General features: G+C 36.1%; 1 protein-coding gene across 4 annotated transcripts in view; it reads right to left on the reverse strand.

The window, feature by feature from the left end:
* Positions 1-749: 749 nt before the first annotated feature.
* Positions 750-27,092, reverse strand: part of arhgap4a (Rho GTPase activating protein 4a) — a 32,558-nt gene continuing 6,215 nt past the window's right edge. For all 4 annotated transcript variants that reach the window (XM_049486459.1, XM_049486460.1, XM_022677187.2 and 1 more), the window contains 22 exons: positions 23,156-23,327; positions 22,399-22,561; positions 21,734-21,796; positions 21,423-21,551; positions 16,858-16,986; positions 15,604-15,825; positions 14,427-14,522; positions 12,502-12,687; positions 11,931-12,015; positions 11,503-11,530; positions 10,997-11,093; positions 10,390-10,450; positions 8,763-8,840; positions 8,529-8,657; positions 7,574-7,679; positions 6,090-6,314; positions 5,368-5,432; positions 4,095-4,263; positions 3,299-3,391; positions 2,067-2,177; positions 1,855-1,921; positions 750-1,229 (listed from right to left, as the gene is read on the reverse strand). In XM_049486459.1, coding sequence (XP_049342416.1) covers positions 1,056-1,229; positions 1,855-1,921; positions 2,067-2,177; positions 3,299-3,391; positions 4,095-4,263; positions 5,368-5,432; positions 6,090-6,314; positions 7,574-7,679; positions 8,529-8,657; positions 8,763-8,840; positions 10,390-10,450; positions 10,997-11,093; positions 11,503-11,530; positions 11,931-12,015; positions 12,502-12,687; positions 14,427-14,522; positions 15,604-15,825; positions 16,858-16,986; positions 21,423-21,551; positions 21,734-21,796; positions 22,399-22,561; positions 23,156-23,327 — 2,648 coding nt within the window. In that variant the 3' untranslated portion in view covers positions 750-1,055. The remainder of the gene's footprint in view (positions 1,230-1,854; positions 1,922-2,066; positions 2,178-3,298; positions 3,392-4,094; positions 4,264-5,367; positions 5,433-6,089; positions 6,315-7,573; positions 7,680-8,528; positions 8,658-8,762; positions 8,841-10,389; positions 10,451-10,996; positions 11,094-11,502; positions 11,531-11,930; positions 12,016-12,501; positions 12,688-14,426; positions 14,523-15,603; positions 15,826-16,857; positions 16,987-21,422; positions 21,552-21,733; positions 21,797-22,398; positions 22,562-23,155; positions 23,328-27,092) is intronic.

The following is a 27,092-nucleotide window of genomic DNA, read 5'->3' on the forward strand; positions in this document are numbered from 1 at the left end:
TTTTTTATCCTCTTCAGTAAAACACATGCTTTGAAGTAGAGAATCATAGAGAATTGTCTTGTGATATATGTCGAGTATCACAGAATCACATTGTTATTGCAGGCATTGTACTGTGATAATATTGTAATGGTGAGATCCCCATGACCATGCTCTTTCTCTGCATTGTAATAATATTAGAAAGTGGGTGAATAGACTAGCTAAGCTAAAATTAGGGAGAAATTGGGTTTTAAAAAAAATAATATCTGGCAACCTACTAAACAAGTTAAATCAGGAGGTGTGCTTTATCATGTAAAACACAAAACTGTACCACTTTAAAATAAGACCACCTTTATAAAGGGTTTATAAATTGTTTACAATTAGTTTATTAATGGTTAATAATTAGTTGTAAATGCCTTAAAAATCATTAATAATCAGTTATAACACATACGTAGAAAGGGCAACAATGATCTGTTGTTTGCCAAATAGTGAACCCACAGCATCTATATTGTTGCCCTTTCTACGTATGTGTTATAACTGATTATTAATGATTTTTAAGGCATTTACAACATTATTAGTAACCATTAATAAACTAATCCTTTATAAAGGTAGTCTTATTTTAAAGTGGTACCCACAAAACTGTGTAGAAATCCGGCCTTTCAGGAAACTTCATGATATTTACGCTTTAAATAATGATGCAGACAGTCTTCCTAGATTAAATATTTAATTGCAAAACACCAAACAATATTTCACAGCATGACTTTGGACATAAATAGCTTTGGAAAAGAATAATTTATTACTAGGTCACAGTAGATTTGCTAATGGCGGTCATAAACAGACACACGCTTGAAGTATAATCACAAAATGGGCAGTGGAAACTTCCCCACTCTCACCGCCGAGCCTATTAAGTGTCGTTTGGAGCGAACATTGAGGAACTGAACCACTGCACCTTCACAAAGACTAATCACAGTACTGTTTGTGTGAAGTTCTCTTTTGTTCATCGCTGCTAACAGACTTGCTTGTATCTCACTTCCCCTGACTCTCAGTGTGCGTCCAGCTTAAATGTCCTTCTGAACGTCTCAGTCCGTCTGCTGAGAGGATTTAAACACGCTTCTTCCTTTCTGAACTGCGATCCCCTTCCTCTGGGGGTTTTGGGGGGGCGACACTGAGAAAGAAGAGGCTTCAGTGGTGGAGGAGTGGTCCTGGCGAGCGGCGAGCTCCTTGAAGACGGAGTCCATGTGACGACACACGTCCTGCAGAGATACGCAACATTGTTTTATTTCTTTTTAGAACATTAGAATTCATGGTAACATTATAATAATAGTTCTAAACAGCTATCAGTAGGGGCGCCGAGTGGTTTAACAGTCTAAAGCATTGCCACTATGATCGGGAGAACGCTGGTTCGAATCCCGGTCATGCAGCTTGCCACAAGCTGCCAGAGTCCTGAGAGAGCACAATTGGTCTTGCTCTCTCCAGGTGGGTACAGTACAGCAGATGGCACTCTTTCCCCTCATCACTTCTAGGGTGATGTGGATCAGCATAAAGGCGTCTATCTGTGAGCTGGTGTATCAGAACCGAGTCGCTGTGAATCCCCAGCTCTGATCCATCAGCTAACAGATGGCTTATGCTGACCAACATTACACTGGGGGTGCCATCTACCCACACATGATCAATTCATTGATTGTGCTCGCTCTGACTCCGGCTGCTGATGGCATGCAGTATGTTTAGGAATTCAATCTATTGATCTTCAGATCAAAGTGGCAGCGCCCTAGTCTGCTGGACCACTCTGTGACCCAATAATGCAGTTTATAAGTTCTATAAAGTTCATAAGACAAGGCAAATGTAAACAGAGACCATACATTTATTAGGTTTATTTACCTTGTCCACTTGTATTTTGGTTTCCTTTTCAATTTCTCCCTCCGTCGCAGATCTTCTCTTCTGGGGGCTGGTTAAGAAAAGAGTCAGACAATTCATTCCACTTTTTGTTAGCATCTTAAAGCATCACTGCAGATTATTGTAATATTAGCGAATATCTTAAGTTTATAGTAGAGAGAAAAAAGCAAAGATAAAAATATATTTTAGTCACGTACTCTACTGATTTACGCAGCGCCCCTGGAGAAGTGGCTGTCCACAGCTGTCCTGTGGGAATCTGTAAGGTTATCTTTGCACCAACTCCTTGCTTTTCACTGAAGACTTTGGACCTAAACAAAAGAGAATACGTTACAATCAGCACTGCAAAATACCCCAGAAATATTTTTTTATTACCTATCAATTTTATTCTATTGTTGAAGGGTGGGGTTACACTTAAAAATGAAGTGATTGGCAGCCTTGGCTGGAACAGACTGTCATTGTACATTACATGGAGGAGCTGAGTTGTAGTCAAGATTGTTGCATTAACAGACAGACAGACAGACAGACAGAAATTTGCACTGCTCCTATTTTTTATTAAACATTTCATAGAGGCTGATTATATCTCTCTTATATAATTTATGCTTCTCTCTGCTACTGACAACTTTTATGGAGATGCAGATTTCATTTTCCAGCAGGACTTGGCACACTGCCCACACTGCCAAAAGTACCAATTGGTCTTATATAAAATTTTCTGAGACGCTGATTTTTTTTATTGGCTGTAAGTTATAATAATCAGCAATAAAAGAAATAAACCCTTAAAATTATATATATATGTGAGTTTTACATTTTGAATTACACAACTGAATTACTGAAATACATTATTTTTTTAAGGATATTCAAATTTGTTTAGATGCACTATTATATACTGCAATGTCAATGATATCCGATTACATCAAGACTTAAAAATGCAAAAAAAATACAATCCGTGTTTCCAATATTGCATTGGAAGATGGAAAATACAGAATGTCAGCTTTTTTTTTTTATCATACAGCACGAAAGTCTTAGCATTAAATGGTCAACGTGATCTTGTTAATTGTTAGCCAGCTAAAGTCAGTATAGTTAATAAGTATAATTTTTTTATTTTCTGGTTCTTAATTCTGTGTAAACCATTTTTCATTTTTAATCGTCCCAAGGAGTATCATTTTAATTGTATTGGTTCCGATTGATTTCAATTCTGCTACTCAAGTCCAAAATGCTAAAAAATAGTGTTTTTAATTTATCTTCCAGTTTCTGATTCATGAATTTAATTTAGATGCTTTTTATGTTGCCCATATCTTTGGTTACAGCATTATCAACAGTTACAACCACTATTATCATGCTGATTTAAATCACAGCATTGTCTGCAGCAATGGCCACTCAGTGGTTTGATTTGTACCATGTAGAAACAGTTCTATCTGCTGAGGTTAATTACCGCATGTGGCTTGACCCGGCCGGCTGCTCCTCTTTCTGACATCCTCCACTACTGTTCCTTTCAGCATCTTTGTGGTCCTGAGCCCTCTGCACACTGGAGAATTGAATTATTTTGAAAAAGAAATCACATTTTCAGTGGTTATTCCTTTATTATGATACATACAGCTCTGGAAAAAAAATCCAGTTATCCAAAAGCAGAGTGTAAGACTGGTGGAGGAGAACATGATGCCAAGATGGATGAAAACTGTGATTAAAACCAGGGTTATTCCACCAAATATTGATTTCTGAACTCTTAAAACTTCATGAATATGAACTTGTTTTCTTTGCATTATTTGAGGTCTGAAAGCTCTGCATATTTTTTCTATATTTCAGCCATTTCTCATTTTCTGCAAATAAATGTTTTAAACGAATAAAACAACAATGTTCATTTTACGCAAAAAATCAGAAAAACTGATTCAGAAACCAAACTGGTCTCTTATTTTTTTTTACATTTAAATTATTTAAACAACAAACTAAAACCTCAACCTATTCCTTATATTTGACAACCTTTACTAAAATTCACTTTTCTTTTAATAAACCTAATTTTATATGGTTATATCTGATCAAGATCAGAGCATAATCCTGCTACACTCCTGTCTCTTCAGCAGCATCAAAATTAATAATGAATAACTATTTTACTTTTTCTCGAAATGTGACCTTGTGATGTCAAACCAACAATAAAATACGTACAACAAGATATGAACACACGTTTTACCTCACAGATTAAGAACCCCTGCACTACAGCACACCAGACCTACCTCGGCACACTGATGTATTTATCTGGAATAAGACCCTTAGTGCCATTTATTTCTCCTCTCCACCAATCAGAGGAGGCTTTGTTGTGAAGTATGAGATGGCCACCCTGTTTGAAGGACAGCTCAACAGAGGAACGGGCCGTGTAGTCAAACAAGGCCACTCCCTCCAGCTCTGTAAAGGCAATGCAAAACACAAATCAGAAACTGATAAAAAAATATATATCAGTCAATGACTAAATCAAAACTTGCCCATATAAAAAAATGCAATATTATACAGAGACTCATTCTACTTAAACTACTTCAGTCAGAGAAAGAAACTAATGTGTGGGATGAAATTTTTAAATAAGTTCATACAGATGGGCGTATTGCTATCCTGGCAATGGAAAACACAGGTGCGTGTGCCCAACGTGCGAAAACCGCCGATTATTAGGTAGGTTACTTGGATATATCGTGGTATCTGCGCCACTAAAATAGCAATCCACCAAAGTCAGTCTGTCGACAGTCAATCAATCAATCAATCAATCAGCCAATCAATTAACCAACCTTTTTTTCACTCGGTAATACATTAAGGGTAACTCAATTTTTTTTATGTAGTCAAACATTTACAACTTAAAGGGACTGAATCATATATTTAAATTAAAATCAAGTATTTATTCCGGTGAGCTAAACTAAGAAACTTAATAAACAAAACAAATCAAAATTAAATGGTAAAAGCATTAGCAATACAAGCAAACAATATAATATTTAAATAAGAAGAATAAGAATAAAATAATTAGGAATAAAAGGATAAGTGGACAGGCTAAAAAGTTAAACAATACAATAAAGAGATAAATAATTGAAATAATAAAATATGTTAAGGATAAAATAAATGAAATAAAAAGGTAAAAGGTCAAAAGGAAAACTATAAATAAATGGGTAAATAAAATAAAATAAAAATGCCAAAAGGTAAAAAGGAAAAACAGAAAAAAAATATTAATTAAAAGACGAATAAAAAAAGGTAAAATAAAAAATCAACTAAAACAGTTACAGGCTGTACGAAGGTGGCTAGAACAAAACGTTTATATGATTTAGTGACACCAGTGAGCTGAGTTTAGATTTTCCTTTAGTGAATTTCCAGGTTTCAGATTTTCCAAGTTCATCAAAAACTCTAGGAACCTGACACAGGTCTGATAGTTAATAACTGTTTTTTTATAGAAATCATGGATGAGATATAAGATGACAGTCAAAACATGCCCCTGCTGAATGTTGGGATCATTTTGCTCTCTGAAACTCTTACCCTCTTTAACCTCTTTGTTTGGAGATGCATCTGATTCCATTTCTCCTTCCTCTGCAGCAGGTTCACTGCGGACGCAAGAAATCACGTCGTAAGAATTTGTTTTCATTTCATGCGCTTATAAACTGAAAAAAAGTTACATAGGATGTGCTGATTGGTGAGATATGTAGTAAGGCTAAGTAAACAAAACTGGAATTCATTGAATCCTGCACATTGAATCCTGCGTGATTTGATCAGCCGTGGTTTTATGTTTTTTGGATACAATCCGGGTTAGCACCCGAACATCCCTTTCAGACAGCTTCCTCTTACAGCGTCCACAGTTAATCCTGTTGGATGTGGTCGGTCCTTCTTGGTGGTATGCTGACATTACCCTGGATACCGTGGCTCTTGATGAATCACAAAGACTCGCTGTCTTGGTCACAGATGCTCCAGCAAGACGTGCACCAACAATTTGTCCTCTTTTGAACTCTGGTATGTCACCCATAATGTTGTGTGCATTGAAGTATTTTAATATTTAGAGCAGAACTGTGCTCTTACCCTGTTAATTGAACCTTCACACTCTGCTCTTACTGGTGCAATAATGTGCAATTAATGAAGATTGAACACCAGGCTGCTCCAATTTAGCCATGAAACCTAAAATCCCACACTAAAATGATGACAGGTGTTTCAGTTTCATTGTCCAACCCCTGTATATGTCTGTGAATGTCTGTGGGAGTGGTTCTTACATATCCTCTTGTTCAAGTGTCATGCAGGTCTCATAGGCTGGTCCCTCTAACTCCGTCTGGTTGGGGAAGATGCTCTCATGATGGATGATGATGGTTTTGACCAGAACATTGATCTGCTGGAGTGCGACAGCATCTGCATCCTCAGGCCCTCTGATCAGACTGGGCCCGAAACACACGGCCAGGTTGTAGGGCTGCATCATGTTCTCATCGCTGTACTGGGATACACTGCATGCACACACACACACACACACACATGCAGTAATAGTCAAAGTTTTGGACACATATTCTCATTAATATTTGTTCTTATTTGTTTTATCTACTACATTGTAGATTATTTAGGGTGTCCCTTCCATTAAAATCTACTTCTTTGGTCTCTCCAAGTAACTGTTTTTCAACCCCTATTGTCTGCAGTAGCTAAGAAAAGAAAATGTTCAGAAAAACAAGTCAATCAAGAAAAGTTCTGTGTCTACATCATCCCGTGAATTAGTAGTATTCATGGCCTCACCCACCTAGCCTCAGAACCACTCACAGACAGAGCTGTAGCGGGGCTGTTTACACCAGCTAATTAGCGTTAGCTATCTTGTGTAAGTGACTATAAGTTTAAATTGGATCTCCGGTGGATTCCGCACTTTACCGAGACCTTAAATATACACTAAGAAAGCACAGTTTGACAAGGCATCACAACTCAACAAAACACTGATCAAAGTGGCGCCGTTTGCATCGGATTTTATGATACAGAGCAGAATCACCAAGTATGAGGTAAGAGTTTGGTAGCGTTAGTTTAGCTGAAAGAATCGTTATTGTTGCTGCAGGGAGAGTTAAGTGTTGAGTGAAGTTTAAGGGTTAAATTTACGTAGCACTCAGTGTTATATCTTTACAGATAAGGCGGTAGGCAGGTAGGCGTTCTCTGCTGCAGTGCTGTTAGCCAATCAGAGACGATATCATTGCATGTATAAATATTCATGAGCAAGTGCCGAAATCCTGTCTTTCTTCCGAGACCAGTAATTCAGTAAATTAAAACAGGGTTATATAGAAACGCCAGAAAAACGGCTCACATGGCATTCATTTATTCATACTAGAAACCACAAATAGACATTTTAAAATGAATGAAAAAAACACAGAATGAGGCCTTTAATAAATGCTTTAAAAACTACTACAGAATCTGTATTTGTTTTTGTGTCTCATTAAATCTGGATTCACAAGCGAATTATTGTGAACCTAGCTGTGGTAAAGTCTTTGGCTGAATGTATTTTTTTTATATAATTTGTACAATTATCAGATTGTCTCACTGGATCGCCATCATCAACTCAGGTTGTCCACAATTGCCAAGGTAGATAAAAAACAGCATTATGCTCTCCCTGCTCCCAACACACAGTATTTAACTACTCCACTCTTTAACAGGCTCTTTTAGAACAGCAGTGAGAGTGTGATAAAGCAGGGAAACTCCAGGCACTGTTAGACCATGGTAATGGTGGATTACTCACTGGTGGAGAAATGCGAAGAGGTATCTCATCACAACAATAAGGGGGGGAGGGTAGGAAAGGATGACTGTTTTTAACTGAGCTGCTTTCTCCTCATCATCTTCTATTCCTAGAACAGACAGACAGTAAAAAGTATGAGTTTATTACTACAAACATGTCAAATGCAGTAAAAAAAATAACCATTTCTTTTTTACGATTACAAACTATAAACTATAAACTGTAACATCATAAAAAGAATAAGAAGCCATATGTCAATTGACCTATATTACCAATGACCCCCCCACCCCCACCTCAATCACAAGATAACACCTCAACTGTAATAGAAAACACAAAGTATTTCTTATTAATATTTTTCCCCAAACACTAATACATTTCTCCTGTATTTTACCACTATCACGCTATCACCTCTGTACGTGGAGTGGGCGGGTCAAAAAGTGGGATGACATCAGCAGAACCCTGACCAATCACAAGGCACAATAATAACATAGCTCCGCCCTCTCTTTGTGTCTGAGCAACTGGAACCGAGTGAGCTGGTGAGCTAAAAAAAAAAGTGTTGATGGATTCCGGTTCCGGTTGCTCAGACTCGAAGAGAGGGCGGAGCTGTGTTAGCCCTGTGATTGGTTGATTGGTCAGGGTTCTGCTGATGTCAGCCCTTCTATGTCTCAATGCTGTGTGCATTGCTATTATAACGTAAACATACATCAGTCATGCACATGTTCATTAGAACATTATGACCACATTCTTAGAAAGTTCTTAGAAAGATCTGAATAGTGCATTTTGGCGATATTTAAGGATTGTTTTATCATATTTCTGTTTCATGTTTTTCTATTTAAACGTACCTACATGCTTCATACTGGTAACAGGTATTAAGCTGTAAATGTAACATAATGTGGAAAATTTAGTTTTTTTCTAGGAAAATTTAGTTTTTTCAGCATAAATAAAGGTTTTAAATTCTTACGTCCGCATTCCATCAGCTGCTCGAAGCTGTCCTTAGGAAACAGAGGGTTTTCCATCCCTCTGAAATACAGCTTCAGCACACAAGCCACTGTGTCCATGTCACACACTTCATCAGCCAATGGATCGTCTCCTACACAAACACACATATACACAGAGCGCATACTTTCCCTGTTATTAATGCCCTAATGTGGGGAAGGAGCACACACACCGGGCTCAGGGGAGTGAACACACATACCGCTCTCAAAGGCGTCTCTCAGTCGATTAACCTCCAACTGTGAACCAGGCACTCGGAAGATGCCCTCATGGTGGAGACCTTACAAATCAAAAGATCACAGTAGATCACAGTTTCTGACTCATGGAACAGATAATTTTTTACATTTTTCAGATCCATATAAAAGTAGAAAAAAAATGTTGTGAGAAATCTTTATCACATTTGTGAATCGGATTTCTAGGCCTCAATCTGATCTTATCCAAATTTTTCAATTTTTTTTTATTTCTGCTCCCCACAAGGTGCACTTAAAATCCTTTTATTTTCCCCCAAAATCTACAGTGTGCTTTATAATCCAGTGCTTCTTATGTATGAACTCTATCAGTCAGTTATTAAAGAGTAGTTTGAGTTTTCATTGAGGTTTCTCCAGCACTTACAAGGCTCTGTGCCGCAGCATTAGCATTAGCATTAGCCGCTAACCCCAGCGCTAAGCGCTAGCTTTTTCGCTATTCAGAGGTGATTATATCAGACTGTATTCTGAGTGTTTGCTGTATTAAAACAAGCTAAATGGGATTAACCGCTAGCCGAAAGCGCCCTGGCTTACCAGAACACTCAGGGTCTCTCAGTTTAGTGCTCAGTCTAGTGGCTAATGCTAATGCTAATGCTGCTGCACCTAGCCTTAGTGCTGGAGAAACTTCATAGAAAACTCACCCTTAGACAAAATATTGGAAATCAAAGCTTAATGTAAATAAATGGAAGCGATTTACTCACATAAATAAACAGTTTTTAGGAAAGAAATCTGTGTAGATTAACATACAGAGCTTGATTGACTTTGAAATATATATATATATTTTTTTTTTTAAGAATTACAGTTTTGTTTACTTAGGCTCTTCCCCCAGCTTCCCTCTTAGAAGGGAAACATGGCGACACCCTTGCTCACTTCGTTGTGGCATCCTTACTAGTATCGTTTAATGCACCTTATAGTCTGAAAAATACGGTACTGATTTTCAAATTTTTCTGGTAAAAAAGAATATATATATTTTTTTTCAGAATATATATTTTTTATTTTCCATGAAATTCAGACTGTGTGGAGCAGAAATGAAAAGCTAAAACTAGAAAAATGAAAAAATGAAACAAAAAAAATAACAATTTGTTTCTACTATAACGAATGGACAAAATGAAAAAGTTTTACACAATAATTTAAATTTTTTAATTTAGATTTTTAGAAAATGTAACTGATAAATTATACATTGATTAAATTTCAATGCAATCATTGTTATAAACAAATCTGCACTGTAAGCAACAACTACTGCTATGACCGCTGTTACAATTGACATCAGTCAGGCCTCCTTATTAGCCAACTGTGTTCAACTACAGCTAAATGATGAGTATGTGCGTTTACATGCACATCACGGCTTTTTTAACACATTAAGCCGCAATATGAACATTCATATTTATTCACCATCTCACGAGCCCTGTGTCAAACACTGCTTGCTTATTTATAGTATCTTCATGCATGTGCAGCCTGAGAAATCAGCTGCAGAAACATTTTCACTTCAGATCATGCCTAAAAAGTTATTTCAATAATTAAAAAAAACTTGAACACTGTAAAATTAAAACTGGTTCACTCATAGAGTAATAAGAGATGGATTACCATTCAGGTTAATGTATGTGACGCAGCTCTCCACCACTAGAGGAATTGGGTGTCCAGATGCCTGTAGCAGAATGGAGAAAAAAAAGAGAATTAGATCATATATGTCTGATATAGAGCATTGGAAACCTCTGGAATATAATCAAGAGGAAGATGGATGATCACAAGCCATCAAACCACCAAACTGAACTGCTTGAATTTTTGCACCAGGAGTAAAGCAGCATAAAGTTATCCAAAAGCAGTGTGTAAGACTGGTGGAGGAGAAAGAACATGATGCCAAGATGCATGAAAAATGTGATTAAAAGCCAGGGTTATCCCACCAAATATTGATTTTTTAACTCTTAAAACTTTATGAATATGAACTTATTTTTTTTTCTTTGAATTATTTGAGGTCTGAGAGCTCGGCATCTTTTTTGTGTTATTTCAGCCATTTCTCATTTTCTACAAATAAATGCTCTAAATGATAATTTTTTTATTTGGAATTTGGGAGAAATGTTGTCTGTAGTTTATAGAATAAAACAACAATGTTCATTTTACTCAAACATAAACCTATAAATAACAAAATCAGAGAAACTGATCCAGAAATGCTGAACTTTCCCACAAAACCTACCTGAATGTAGGAAAGCATGTCTCCAGAGAAGGGCTTCAGGCTGCTCTGAGAAGTGCTCTGATTCTTCCTCTGACGGAGGGACCTCCTGGAACGCTTTCTGACACCAGAAATGTAAGTGTGATTAACACTTGGAGGAGTGGAGAGTACAGTGATGATTTTGAAGAGCTGCTCTACTGTCAGATCGTTCTGATTAAATAACCCTTTAACCACTCAATAATACAGTTTTTAAAATATGAATATCATGTATGAATTAGGGATGTCAATAGTAAAGCATCAGTAACGCACTGTTATTGTTAAATGCATTATTTAACGCAAATTAAATATACAGCAAACAGTCTGAAAACAGCTTTAAAAAGGGTAACAATAGGGGCTGGAGAGTACTTTAATAATTTGATAATTTAATATGTATATGTATCATGATAGAAAACGTTTAAATTATATTAATAAAATTAATAAAAACACATTAGGCCAATAACTGGCCTAAAACGTTGTTTATTTTTACTTACCTGTGATGATGGCTATCTACAGTCTCAGCTGGTGAAAAAAAATAAGAAAAAAATATAATTCAGTACAAATAAAAGTTTCTAAAGATATATACAAATATCTTTATATATAAGGTATATAAAGTTATTATATGATATAAATATTTCATTTCATTAACTGATTTAAAAGTTAATATTAGGTTTAACTAATAGACTTTTGCTCACGGAAAGTAACAGAGGCTGATAGACACACATTTTAATATTTAATATATTAAATATATTTAATATATTTGCCACATTGTGTTTTATGTACTGTTTAATTTGCCTTTTTTAAAAATGTCCTATTTTATATATATATGTATTAAATCTATGAAAGGACATGAATGGTTTCGTTAATCATACAATGGACACAGGCAGCTCTAAAAAAAAAAAAAAAAAAAGCTCATTTTAACCTTTTAGTATGGCGACTTTGATCAGGTCATGCTTTGCCTGTAGTTTTGACATTAATGAGCCGTTAATGAGATGCTCCTTCACTTTCTGTAAGACAGAAAAAGACGTAAATAACAATAGGTGAAATTAGATGAAAGCAGATATTAAACAAATAAACAGAATACTGTATCTATGTCTGGACAGTAATGCCATACAGAGCACTTTTATACAGCTCTGGAAAAAAATTAAGAGAGCACTTCAGTTACTGAATCAGGTTTTTGTTTGAGTAAAATGATCATTGTTGTTTTATTCTATAAACTACTATTGTTATTTAGAGCATTTATTTGCAGAAAATGAGAAATGTCTGAAGTTTTCATTCATCTTGGCATCATGTTCTCCTCCACCAGTCTTACACACTGCTTTTGGATAACTTTATGCTGCTTCACTCCTGGTGCAAAAAATCAAGCAGTTCAGTTTGGTGGTTTGATGGTTTGTGATCAACCATCTTCCTCTTGATTATATTCCAGAGGTTTTTTAATTTGGTAAAATTAAAGAAACTCATAATTTTTAAGTGCTCTATATAAAATCTCTTACCGTAAAGTAGGAGTTCTCCGTCTCCTGCAGGTTAGCTCTACGCTTTGCTTGACTCATCTTACAGCTGGAGATGTCACTAATGTTCTCCAGTGATTGGCTAGTAGTGAGATCCGCAGTGGATCTGAAAATGTCCTCATTAATGCAGTCAGCCAGCGCAGAGTGAGAGACCTCCAGTATCTGACTGAACTGTGCAGGAGAACGGAAACAGTCAAAGCTACACATTTTATTTCATTTATAGGCAACAAATCTTATATTTTCTTTGAATTATTAATTATTGTCTTATCAAGCATTGTGTAAGTGAAAGATTTACTTAGAATTTCAGCTTATTTTAAGGGTACCACTTTAAAATAAGACTACCTTTTTAAAGTGTTTATAAATGGTTACTAATTAGGTTGTAAATGCCTTAAAAATCATTAATAATCAGTTATAACACATACGTAGAAAGGGCAACAATGACCTGCTGTTTGCCGAATAGTGAACCCACAGCCATCTATATTGTTGCCCTTTCTAAGTATGTGTTATAACTGATTATTAATGATTTTTAAAGCATTTGCAACCTAATTAGTAACCATTAATAAACTAATTGTAAACCATTTATAAACCCTTTATAAAGGTAGTCTTATTTTAAAGTGGTACCTTTTTAAGTAATTTTAACAGTAAATAAGCAGTCAAATGTAAGGTATAAAATCAGGGTTTTTTTTTTTACTTGATTTAAACCCTAATTTAATGATTTTGAGATTTTGCTAATTTTAAGGAATCCTACTAAAAATAAAAAAGTCGCTTGCCTCACTGCGAGATTTATTTGCTTAAAAGAAAAATCCAGTGTGAAATGGACTGTTGGGGTGTAGTTAAACATGATAAGGAGTAATAGCACACCTCCGTTCATTCTAAAATACAGCACTTTTAGTAACAGCAAGGAAATTACTATTTTTACACCATTAACAAGCTCAAATAAACTCCAGTGCAGGACGTTCAGTTGGTTAAAAAAAGTAATGAATAGCTGACTGATGTGCCTGAATGTAGTGTAGTGAAACATGGATAGAGGAACTCATTGAATTTTGCAATGTAGTGGTTTATTTGCATGGCAATGATATGCCCCTATTACTAGCATCTTCTCTGCCTTTCTGATATTTTTCTTGGCCTGCCACTCCTGGGCTTAACAAGAACTGTCCCTGTGCTCTTCCATTTCCTTACTATGTTCCTCACAGTGGAAACTGACAGGTTAAATCTCTGAGACACCTTTTTGTATCCTTCCCCTGAACAACTACGTTGAACAGTCTTTGTTTTTAGATCATTTGAGAGTTGTTTTGATGAGCCCATGATGCCACTCTTCAGAGGAGATTCAAATAGGAGAACAACTTGCAATTGGCCACCTTAAATACCTTTTCTCATGATTGGATACACCTGGCTATGAAGTTCAAAGCTCAATGAGGTTACCAAACCAATTCTGTGCTTCAGTAAGTCAGTAAAAAGTAGTTAGGAGTATTCAAACCAATAAAATAATAAGGGGGCCCATACTTTTGCACCGGTCAAATTTTGGTTTTAATGCATATTGCACATTTTCTGTGCAATAAACCTCATTTCAATCCTGAAATATTACTGCGTCCATCAGTTATTAGATATATCAAACTGAAATGACTGTTGCAAACACCCAAATATTTACAACTAAAAATGATTAAGATTAATAGGGGTGCCCAAACTTTTTCATATGACTGTAAGCCTGTTGGGAGCATCAGCTAAAAGCTCTGTATTTGGGAATGCTGGGCGTAAGCGGAGGTGAGCTATTCAACAGAAGTTTGTACTCATTATCATGTTTAACGATACGCCAAATCAATTTTACACCAGATTTCTCCTTTAACCCAAAAGAACTCAGGGCAGTGTTCAGTGAATACCCTTTATGCTGGTTGAATATGTGGTGAAAGTACCTCCTGGTTGTCTTTAGAGGAGAGTCTGCTCTGCAGCTGATGGAAGCGTGTCTCAAGCTCCCCCTTCGTCTCACAGTCTGCACTCACCTCACACACCTGCACACAACACCATACACTGATTTAACTCTTGCACACCTGTGAACACAACAACACACACACACACCTATTCGCATCCACACACATTCTCACTAAACAGATACTGCAAAAAGATAACACCCCCCACCAACAACAAACACACACACACACACACACACACACATGCACACCCACACACTCACTCACTCACTCACTCACTCTCTCACACACACAGCAAACCATAGACTGTGTATAGCTGGACAGAGCATCGTCTCTCAAAAGTGAAGCCACCACAGGTCGGGCGCCCCCTGCTGTTCGGTTGCAGAAAGCTGTGTAACCCCAAACCCATCCCCATAGGTTTCAACGGCAAAACAGACAACTTTCAATCACGTTTTTTTCTAATATACTGTAATTCTACCTCCATTATTTAAATGCAGCAGCTAGTGTATCCTCTGCTTATATTATTAAAGTTTTATAACCTCACAGAATTCGTTTTTTAAAAACGTTATTCAGCTCTATTAAAAAAAGTGTGGTTATTGGTGTGTAAAAGGGCTGGGTTACCCCTAGCTGGGGTGGGACCAATGACTGTATGGGCGGGACCATAGACTGAGTGAGCTCTGTGGAGGCAGCCCTCAGGGGCGGGGTTATTTAAATGAGTAGGCTGTCTCTCCACAGTTTATCAAAGATTTTGGCTTCATTTTCATTGAATGAATTGGAACGGAGACACGGCGTCCATCTTTTTTTACAGCCCTCCACATCCACAAACAACATACGCACATGCACACACTTACACACACCCACAGCAAAAAGACAAGCCCTGCACACACACAGTCACACAGTCACACCTGCAAAATGATAAAGCCCCTGCCACATCCACAAACAAACAACACACACAAACCTACACACTCTAAAATGCCTTATACATCCACAAACAAAACTCACACAAATACACACACAGCAAATAAGATTAGAATTCTAGACAGATAGATTTCTCTGCATCTCACAATAATAACAGTGTAACAGTGCTCCAAATCATGCTCCTCATTATTCAGGTAGTGATTACGGGTCACCTAAACACAGTGTTATACAGACACCTGGATACCTGGTCTTTCTCATGGGGCTGGTACTGAAACCGAAAGGGCAGGCAGAAGGTGATCTCGTGAGCCTGCATCAGCGCGTCCCGGTCCTGGTTCTGGTCCAGGCCCGCCTGAGCGCCATCCAGCTGATGCAACCAGCTGCCTAAGTTCTGGTGGGCGTGCTGGCGCCTGGACAGGTAAATCTGGAGCACTTGAGAGAGGGACTGATGGAAACCCAGATCGCTGCACTGTGAGAGAGATGAATAAAGAGATGAATGAAGCTGGAGTGAATTCTTTAAAGATGTAATTGCTTGTATTATTAGATTATTTGATTCGTTATAATGGGTAATCATCTTATAAATATGCCTAATTTTTTTTCTCTCAATAATTTAAAATCCACATTTTGAAATACACTTCATCATAAACTGCTACATCTGGGGTAGTGAGGCTGAATAATGGCCAGCATGCTCATGGCAAGGTTAAATTAAATATGGGACTGATATGGGAGTGAGGCCTGGTAGTGGTTGCCAGATATATGAAATCCTCCACTTCCGAAGCTGTGGTGAAATATGTCACAGGAGGCTAATATTACCACCCACAGTGGATGGTAATACACAGTGCGTGGCAATGATCGTGACTGGTGGCATCTGGCGAGAATTGTCTATGTGAACAGATGAGTGACTGATTTCACTTTTCAGCAGGACTTATATATGAAATAGTATAATGTTTAACTATATGAACCGATGTTCGAGAAGGATTTGATGTTTTTGTTTAGTTTAGTTTTTGGTAAATTACTATTGTTTTCATTTAATTATTTTCGGGATAAAAGGGGCAGATATAATAAAAAAATGTTCTTCTTTGTCCTACTTTTCATTTTATTTGTGATTTGTATTTTTTTATACTGTATATAGAAGGTATTTGTTTATAATGAAATAAATAAATAAATCTTCTAAATAAAAAAAAATATAAATAATATAATATAATATTCGAATCCATAATCATCACTAAAAAATAAATAAACGTATAGCTTAAAATAGATCACTCTGTGTGCAATACATCTATATATTATATGTAAGTTTATAAGTTTCACATTTTGAACTGAATTACTAAAATAAAGTAACTTTTCAATGATATTACATTTTTAATTTTTATGTAATAAAAATATAATAGTTTTATTAAACCTATATATATGTATATATTATCGCTTGATGCTTTATATATATATTTTCAGCCTACACTTCCCACACGTTAATTAAAGCACATCAAAGCCGAATACTCACATCAAAGACAGCAGAGAGATCGTGCAGATAGTACTGGTTCATGGAAGCGTTCGCTGCCTCCAGATTGAGCAGATAATCGTTGCGTGCTTTGGTGCACTTCAGCTGAATCTCCTGTACTTTACACTGCCTCTGCAACCAAACAGCAGTAACACAATCAAACCGTGCACAAAGACACCGTGCCAAGTCCCCCCCCACACAAACACCCAGTCAACCACACATCCGTACACCGTCATTTAGAAAGGGAAGTTTAATTACACGGCGCAAACACATGCCCCACCGCACATGGGCCAATGGAGAAGGAAGCAACTTGCTGGGGTGCGTGGTGTGGCATGCAAAAAAAAAAAAAAATGCACTGATTAACAACTGTGCATATGAGTGCTGTGCAGGATGATATATAAAAAAACTACTCTAAAATTATACCATTATTATCTTATGACACCATCAAAGAGAAGGATGTGAAATGCAGTGTGCAGAAGCATGCTGTCTCATAACATCAGGCACAGCAAACAGTTAAATTTAGTCACAATTAAAAGAAAAAAAAAGCTCATATTTACAGGGGTTTGACAATGAAACTAAAACACCTGGTTTTAGACCACAATAATTTATTGTGGTGACGGACAGTTCTGGTGGAAACAGTTGGTGGAGAGTTGAGGTGCACATTGAATTCTGCTGTGATTTGATCAGCCGTGGTTTTATGTTTTTTATTGGATACAATCCGGGTTAGCACCCGAACATCCCTTTCAGACAGCTTCCTCTTACAGCGTCCACAGTTAATCCTGTTGGATGTAGTCGGTCCTTCTTGGTGGTTAATGCTGACATTACCCTGGATACCGTGGCTCTTGATGCATCACAAAGACTTGCTGTCTTGGTCACAGATGCGCCAGCAGCAAGACGTGCACCAACAATTTGTCCTCTTTTGAACTCTGGTATGTCCCCCATAATCTTATAGTGTGCATTGTAATATTTTGAGCAGTAAAACTGTGCTCTTACCCTGCTAACTGAACCTTCACACTCTTACAGCTCTTACTGGCGCAATGTGTAATTAATGAAGATTGGCCACCAGGCTGCTCCAATTTAGCCATGAAACCTCCCACACTAAAATGACGCCTGTATACATATTAAAAGTCCACTGTGTTTTATTATTTGCCTTATATAATATTCTAGTTTTCTGAGACACTGATTTTTGGGTTTTCATTGGCTGTAAGCTTCATAATCACCAACAATAAAAGAAACAAACGCCTAAAATAGATCACTCTGTGTTTAATACATCTATATAATATATATAACTTTCACATTTTGAACTACATAACTGAAATAAAGTAACTTTTCAATGATATTCAAATTTTTCTGAGATGCACTAGTGGAGGTGTTATACATTTATAGACTATACTGTGTAACAAACCTACGTCCGGAGCAATGTGCCTGTCAGCGTTTACATCATTCGTCATAGTGTCTGACCACAGGACTGCTGCTGCTGACAGTGTGCTGTGTGGGGTGGACTGTTTTTAACCCAGCAGTGACTGTGTTTAAATACAGAGCAATGACTCATACAGCGCTCAGAAGTACACGTGTGTCTGTACAGTAATATGTAGTGAAAGAAGGCGAGTGTTTATATATCTTGTTTCTCCTTTTCCTTACAAGCTAACAAATACATATATATTTATATAATAAATATACACAGCTCTGGAAAAAAATAAAGAGAGCACTTCAGTTTCTGAATCAGTTTCTCTGATTTTGCTATTTATAGGTTTATGTTTGAGTAAAATGAACATTGTTGTTTTATTCTATAAACTACAGACAACATTTCTCCCAAATTCCACATAAAAATATTGTCATTTAGAGCATTTAAAAATGGAGAGCTTTCAGACCTCAAATAAGTTCATATTTATAAAGTTTTAAGAGTCCAGAAATCAATATTTGGTGGAATAACCCTGGTTGGTTTTTAATCACAGTTTCTTTCATGCATCTTGGTATCATGTTCTTCTCCTCCACCAGTCTTACACGCTGCTTTTGGACAACTGTATGCTGCTTTACTCCTGGTGCAAAAATTTAAGCAGTTCAGTTTGGTGGTTTGATGGCTTGTGATCATCCATCTTCCTCTTGATTATATTCCAGAGTTTTTTTTAAATTTAGTTAAATCAAAGAAACTCATCATTTTTAAGTGGTCTCTCGTTTTATTCCAGAGCTACAGTATATATGTATGCTGGAATTATTTTGCTAATGAAAAATTAAAAAATAATAAATGCTAAATGAATTGAAAGTTTTATTGCGTGTTTATGTTTTTGCATCAGTTTATACAATCAATGCTTAGTCAACACTTTTTGCAGGACTCAACATGATGATGATCTAAATCAGATCTTTGCATCCACGTCAGAAACTCAACCAGACTTTATTGCTGAAGCCCCAAACAGACTATAGATTTTTCTCACTAAAGAAAATAAAAAAAGTACTGAAAACTACAACTTATGTTTTCACCTCGCCTGTTTTACATTTTCATTTCTCAATTGTAACTAGAATACTCTTATCAGTTCACAGCCTATCAAAAACATATAATTATTACTGCATATTAACGAGATACAATTAACATCAAGCCAAATTGAGACTGGTTTGTTTTTCCGACCATCCAAAACAGTCTTTATCATGTGTCTCCTTGGATTAATTTAAATTCATTTCTCACCCGTAAACTAAATGCATGAATCTACCTCCCAAACAAATGTTCAATTGCAAAATATAAAGAGTAACACTTCCTTTTTTAAATGATGCACAGTGTGATTGTACTTTTAAACCATATTTACTTTAAAGACATTTTTACAATGATTAAACACTGATTAAAATAGTTAAAGACATGCACTAGGCTAATCTGACATCAAGCTTTTTAACTTATCGGATCTTTATTGTGTTTGTGGTTTTTTGTGATTATTTGAACTGATTTGACTGATTATTTTAATTCAATCCTTACGTGCTCTAAATCAATTTGCATTAGATTTTGATGCAGTTGTTTTGAATTTTCATCAGCAGAAGAGTTAAATCTCACTAAATTTAGTGCATAGATCACAGAAACATATTTTTTTGGTTTTCGAATGCATTTTTCTTTGACCTAATAAAACCTTACAGTGCACTGTTCTGGATCCAGTCTTATGTTAGAATTAATAGATTTTATAATAGATGGTAATATTTTCTATTACTTGCATTTGTTCAGTGCATTTGACAATGCAGGTGAAATGCATTGCTTCTGAATATGGTAAAGCACAGATTTCACAATGCATTAAAAAATATATACACATAATATAAAACAAAACGTACTACTTTGATTAGTGAGCATTTATAGTAATGCAATAAATGAGTGCATCAGGCACAGTGGTATAGCTGGGGTTTCTCCCACTGCACTCTATGGTTTCTATAAACCAGCGGTGCCTGACAGTGTGAGAAAACCCCAGCAAACCGCTGTGCCTGTAACACTGGAACCAGAACAGTGCACTACAATACAGTAATGTTTTACTAGGTCAAAGAAAAGTGCACTCAAAAACACTTGAGCACAGAGGCAAATAAATCCAGATCCTGTTTTTTTTATTTCAGCTTTTTTTTTCAGTGCTCTCTACACTAAATTAACTCAGTTTTCTTTAACTGATTTAATACTGAGTTTATACCTGTATAGATGAATAAAAAAAAACCCAGCTACTTTACTGATGGTTCCATTTTTGTGATTAACTTAAGAACACTTAACTCAACTGTAAAGCTGAATTTATTTTACAGGATATCTCCAGTTATGGAACATTTTAAATCTAAAAGACCTTTTAAAAAAGTTTAGTCATTATAATTAGTTTTACTCCTTTTTTATTCCTTATTTTTAGTTTTAAATATATATAGACTGAATAAATAAATAAATAAATAAGTAGAGTAAAAAATGCAATAAACAATAATTTAAGGAATCCAGCAGGAAATGTGTGACCCCTGTGACCCCTCCTCCCCTGCAATAATTTTGTAAATTGTTCTCAATTGTTATTTACTTACCATTCGTGTTTGACGCTTTAAGGACTTATTCTCAGATTTGTACCCTTTTATTTTATATTTTACTATCTTAGTTTTTTTTGTCTAATTTCATTTATTTATTCCTATTTGTTTTTTTTGTTTTTTTCTTATTTGTATTTTCCTACATACATCTCTGGAAAAAACAAGAGACCACTTAATAATTATGTTTTCCTTTGATTTTACTAAATTGAAAACCTCTGGAATATAATCAAGAGGAAGATGGATGATCACAAGCCATCAAACCACCAAGCTGAACTGCTTGAATTTTTGCACCAGGAGTAAAGCAGCATAAAGTTATCCAAAAGCAGTGTGTAAGACTGATGGAGGAGAACATGCCATTTCTCATTTTCTGCAAATAAATGCTCTAAATGACAATATTTTTATTTAATATATTTTATATCCAACATGTATGAATGAAAAGTATATATCATTTTCAGGTCTGCAGGAATGTTATATAGCAGTATGACTGTAGTGGTTATCAGTAATACAGTTTTGAGTTCTACTTAACAGAGGTGTAAAACAGTAATCGAGCTTACTTTCTCTATCAGTCTCTCGATCTTCTTGGCTGCACTCTGTTTCTGTTTCTCTTCCTGTTTGGCGGCTTCTTTCAGCTTGTTCTCAGCTGACAAGAACTCCGTGTGGTACTGGGAATATATCTTCATCGTCTGCAATTCAATATTATACACCAGTGGTTAAAATAAAAGAGGAATAGACTGAATTTATTACCAGTTAATCTAAATAAATGTGCTGAAGGAGGTTTTCTTTGTAGTTTAAAGACTCATTCATTCATTTATTCCTTCATTTATTATTGGAGATTATTATTTATAGTGAATTGTGGTACACTTACATTCTGCATCTCTGCCGTGCCCTTAAGCAGCTCTTCCTGAAGCTGAGTGCAAATCTCTTTACTCTAAATGACAATAAAGAGAGAAAGATGAGAGTATTTGAGAGTAATGCAAACAGTTTAATATATGCAGGATTCCAAAAAGCAGTAAGTAAGGAACTGTTTGGCTAAGCGCTAAGCACTATGATTAGGAGATCGCCGGTTCGAATCGAATCCCGGTCATGCAGCTTGCCATCAGCTACCGGAGCCCTGAAAGAGTGCATTTGGTCTTGCTCTATCTTTGGGTGGGTACAGTAGCTGGCACTCTCTCTTTCCCCTCATCACTCCTAGGGTGATGTCGATCAGCACAAGGCTGCATCTGTGAGCTGATGTATCAGAACCGCAGAATCGCTGCGTCTCTTTCCTCCCAGCGTTAGCGCTGTGATGCTATTCGGTAATGCTGCATCATCAGCAGCAGTTCTAAAAGAGGCGGAGTGGTGTAAATTGGCAGTGAAAATTGGGGATAAATAATAGAAATAAAATTTAAAAAATAAAAATAAAAATGACATAGTCGAATTTTTAAAGCGCAAAGTGGCAGGATTGAGCAACTGCCAAAACATGGTTTATAAAGGATAGTTGGTCATCAACCATAACACCCATAACACCCATAATTATGTGTTTTTGTGTACTTTTTTAGCCAGGCGCTGGACGTGCTCCAGACTGCGCGAGAGCTGCTGAGGTAGAGTGGTACCGCAGCTGTCGCTCAGCGTGGTGTGATCTCTGCTCTCCTCACGCGTCTGATTTAACAGCACCTGCCAGCAATGCAACACTGACTGAGTACTGCACTCCTTCCTGTGAAGAGAGAGAGAGACAGACAGAGAGAGAGAGAGAGAGAGAGCGAGAGAGAGACAGAAACGGTGAGAGGGTGCTAGACTTTTATTTGTTACATAAATGTTTGCCATTATTCAAATACACACATTGCTATCCAAAATATACAGAGCAACAAATCAATATAATGCTTTTCTTATTTTTTTAACAGGGATATTGTTGATAATAAACATTTTTTTATGTCTTATATGGATGAATTCCTCCATTTTTTTTTTTTTAGAATCTCTGCATAAAATTATTTTTATGTTTCAAATATAGTAAACAGATTATATCTGTCCAGCATTTATTTTACTTTAATCCTGGATATATGGAGATATTTGGAGTGCATTATTATTCACATCATGACATTCTGGATCACAAATGGACTTCTGTTCAAATTTATAAACAAATTTGTGTATTTTTTTAATATCTCAGTTAGGGTTGTGCCGTATCATATTGTATGCAATAATAATAATAATAAATATCATAACAAACATTGTGATATTATTTTAGGGCCATATTGCCGACCCCTACTTGTAGTTACCATTCAATATTTTTATAATGACTCTTTAGACCCACTTTTTGATCTTGGAGAAGAATCTGTCAGCGAGTTTATCCAGAGAGCGGGCGTACTCTCCCTCGATCTCCCCCCGTCTGCGCAGGTAATCACTCAAATCCTGCAGCACCTGACTCTTCTGCTCCAGATGACTATCAAACACACGCAGCTGCTCTGCCAGCTGATTACGAACCTCTAAAGAAGAGAGAGAGACAGAGAGGAAGAGAAAGACAGACAGACAGACAGACAGACAAGTACATTAATTTTGATATTTTAACAAAAAATGGCAAACCATTTAAACACGTGCAAAAATTCCCTGCCCTCCCTGTTATCCTGGGATAACCCCGCCTCTTTAATATTTCGCAGACGCAGACATGATAAACAGACACATCACAATATGCAGATCAGACAATCCTGCCCTGCCTCTAAACCAGGGGTGTCCAAACTACGGCCCGCGGGCCATCTGCGGCCCGTTTCCTTTTTTGGAGCGGCCCGCGAGGTATTTTAGAAATAGAATGAAAGTTGGCCCGCTGTTAAGCAGGTTTTTATAATGTGAGATTCAAAGTTTGAACGCTAGGTGTCAGAAACGGGCCAAAGAGTCTAAAAGCGGAGAGGGTGCGCATTTCTAGCGCAGAAAAACGGCCCAAAGAGTCTAAAAGTGGAGAGGGTGCGCATTTCTATCGCAGAAAAACGGCCCAAAGAGTCTAAAAGTGGAGAGGGTGCGCATTTCTATCGCAGCAAAACAGCCCAAAGAGTCTAAAAGCGGAGAGAGTGCGCATTTCTAGCGCAGAAAAATGGGGCAAAGAGTCTAAAAGCTGAGAGGGTGCGCATTTCCAGCGCAGAAAATCGGGCAAAAGAGTCTAAAAGCGGAGAGAGTGTGCATTTCTAGTGCAGAAAAACGGGCCAAAGAGTCTAAAAGCGGAGAGAGTACGCATTTGTAGCGCAGAAAAACAGGGCAAAAAAGTCTAAAAGCGGAGAGGGTGTGCATTTCAAGCGCAGAAAAACGGGCCAAAGAGTCTAAAATCGGAGAGGGTGCGCATTTCTAGCGCAGAAAAATGGGCCAAAGAGTCTAAAAGCGGAGAGAGCACACATTTCTAGCGCAGAAAAACGGGGCAAAAGAGTCTGAAAAATCTTAGTTTACACAACACTGTCAAAGATAAAGATAGTTAGTCAAGTAAAATGATGTGTAAATGAAATAATCAGGAAAAAAGTATTATTTAAAGTGGTATATTTCATTATTTGTTTTATTACAGAGTCTGTGGCCCGTGACTTCAAATATATTTCTCCTTCTGGCCCCCAACAAAAAAAGTTTGGACACCCCTGCTCTAAACCCATACATCACCCAGTGCCCCGCTCAAACTACCTTTTTACATTTTCCAAATTTGAGCTGAGAGTGGAGTCAGCTAAAATCAGGGGGTTAAATGCCTCCTTAAGCGATAAGACAACTCATCATATTCCATCTTTCAACCTTATTTATAGATCATTTCTGCCAAAATGCAACTGCACCATGCAAATGTACCTCTTCAAGTGCTGGTTTTAAAGCGAAACTTTTCGCTTCCTGTTTTTTTCCTCTTTTGCACAGTCCAGTGCTTTTTTACCCGAGTGTGCTTCCAGTTATGGTGATCCTTCTAAGGGCTTTGACACTTAAAACTATTGAAAAATGCACTCCTTTCATTTCCTACAGTTCAGAATCAGAAACTTACCACCACTTTCAGGCCTGAAGGAGTTTTTCTGTAAATCATACTCCTCCAAAGAGTAGAGTTAGTAGCCTTAAATATATCTAGAGTAGTGACTTGTGGATCGATACTAAAATATTGATACCTCTGATACCAGATCTTTATGCTCTTAAATTAATTTTCAAATCAAAATATCAATATGATATTTCGATACTTTAGAATCGATACTTCGGTCATTTGAGATCATTGATTAATTTATATCCATTTTGAAAATGAAGTATCCTTAAGAGAATTAAAAGTTCAAATCAGGTAAAGAATACGAAAAGTACAGTTTCATTATAGTATGTTTAATATACTTTATAATAATACACATTAAATATATAAATAAAACTTTCTCTGTACTTCCATAAAATGTAAGCAATTAAGCAATAGTAACTAAAAAAGTAACTAAACTATTGAGATCTTGTCTAAATCGTATGCGCTTGGTGGGAACTACTTTTTCTTCCGCCTGGGTCAGTGCATTAATACGTAAGCACTGCGGCACGCTTCTCAGTCACTCACTCAGTCTGTATGCAATTTGATTTGAATTATTAAATTATTGATATTAAAATTTTCAACTATTATTATTATTTATGCATTTCTTTATTTATTTGACTAATTTATTTTTCTGCCATATTCAGTTTGAATCTCCCAGTATTATAAAACAGGAAGTGTTTTATTTTCTTATCATAGGCTATTTGGAGAGACTACATGCATAGTTGAATCTAAATAGGATTAAGCATTTAATGCAGAAAAATCCCGATCATACTTTAATCATAAGTTTTAAATAAATTCATAAATAATTTGTATATCTTGTATATTTTTATGAAGATATTATTTGAAATACACTACATTTTAAGATTTACCAGACACATTACTTGTATTTGCAAAGTAAAGTATCGGTATCAAATCAGTATCGCCGATCCCAGCCTGAATTTTACTCAGTATCAAATCGAAAATTAAATCAGTGATATCGAATTAATCATTAATCTAGAGTTATTTTAGGAAACAAAAATGAGACAAAAAGAGAATCAGGTTATGATCAATAGGGTGGGTTACTCTACCACCCTGGCGTTCCCCTACCCCTCAAGATTAATCACTAAATCTGAGGTTTAGGAGGTTAACCCACACTATTATAGTGCTCTAGTGCTTTCTCTCAGCGGTGCACTACTACTGTAGATATGCTCTGAAGCAACAGCAACACTTCTCTTAAAAGACTGTAGTTATTTCTTCTGCTCTGCGGCGCACAGCATTTACTGCATACTTCACTTCATTAGTCAACAAGTGAGGAACAACATAATACTTCCTCTCTGCTAAATGTTAAGCTATTTTTTTTTTATTATTTTATAAAGGGAAGGAGACAGAGATCAAATTAACCAGCTTATCAAATAGAACAGACTCTTTTATATCCACAGCTTCTGTTTCCACAGTGAACTGCAATAAAGCGGCTGATGAATTAATAATATCTCTTGTGAAAAGTGAAAGTTTCCTAAGAGCATTAAAAGTAAAAGTTCAAATTAGGTAAAGAATACTAAAAGTTAATTTTTTATTTCATATATTTTATGAAAATACACATTAAATATATAAATGAAACTTTTCTCTGTACTTCCATAAAATGTATTATTTTTTTAAGCAATATGCTTTTAATAAATGTTAATGTTAAGCGTTGATAGAAAAAAAAAATATATATATATATGTATATCATTAAGGTGTACACAATACATGCATCAATATGCAAATGAGTACATTTACAATATACTTCATATTGTATTAAAAATAATGTTTTAAAAAAAACCCACATACTTAAATCTGCTTAAGTTTGGAGAAGTTATATGAAAGAATCACTTAAAAGCACAACCTAATGCTTTTTAAATATATTTAAAAAAAATTAAATATAGCATAATTACTATTAAAATATACTTAAGTTACCATAAGTTGTTCCAAATTAAAATATGTTAAAGTACATATTAATTTGAATGTAAAAAGTATGTACTTTTCCATGTTAAGTATACTTTTAAAAAAATATATACTTAAATGCACTTTTCTTTTATAAGGAATGGGCTGTTCCAGTTTAGACTGGAGAATTCAAAAAGTGCTGAAAGAAGTATTTGCGAGACTATTCAGCAGATTCCGTGTCTTTAGAGATAACACGCTTTCAGTAAGTTCCACTTTTTGGCCCTTTAGCCTTCAGGCAACTGCCAAAAGTACCCTGTGTCTAGTCAACAGTTGCATAACAGCACATTTT

The sequence above is a fragment of the Astyanax mexicanus genome, chromosome 13 (assembly GCF_023375975.1).
Source record: "Astyanax mexicanus isolate ESR-SI-001 chromosome 13, AstMex3_surface, whole genome shotgun sequence".
Taxonomy (NCBI): Eukaryota; Metazoa; Chordata; class Actinopteri; order Characiformes; family Acestrorhamphidae; genus Astyanax; species Astyanax mexicanus.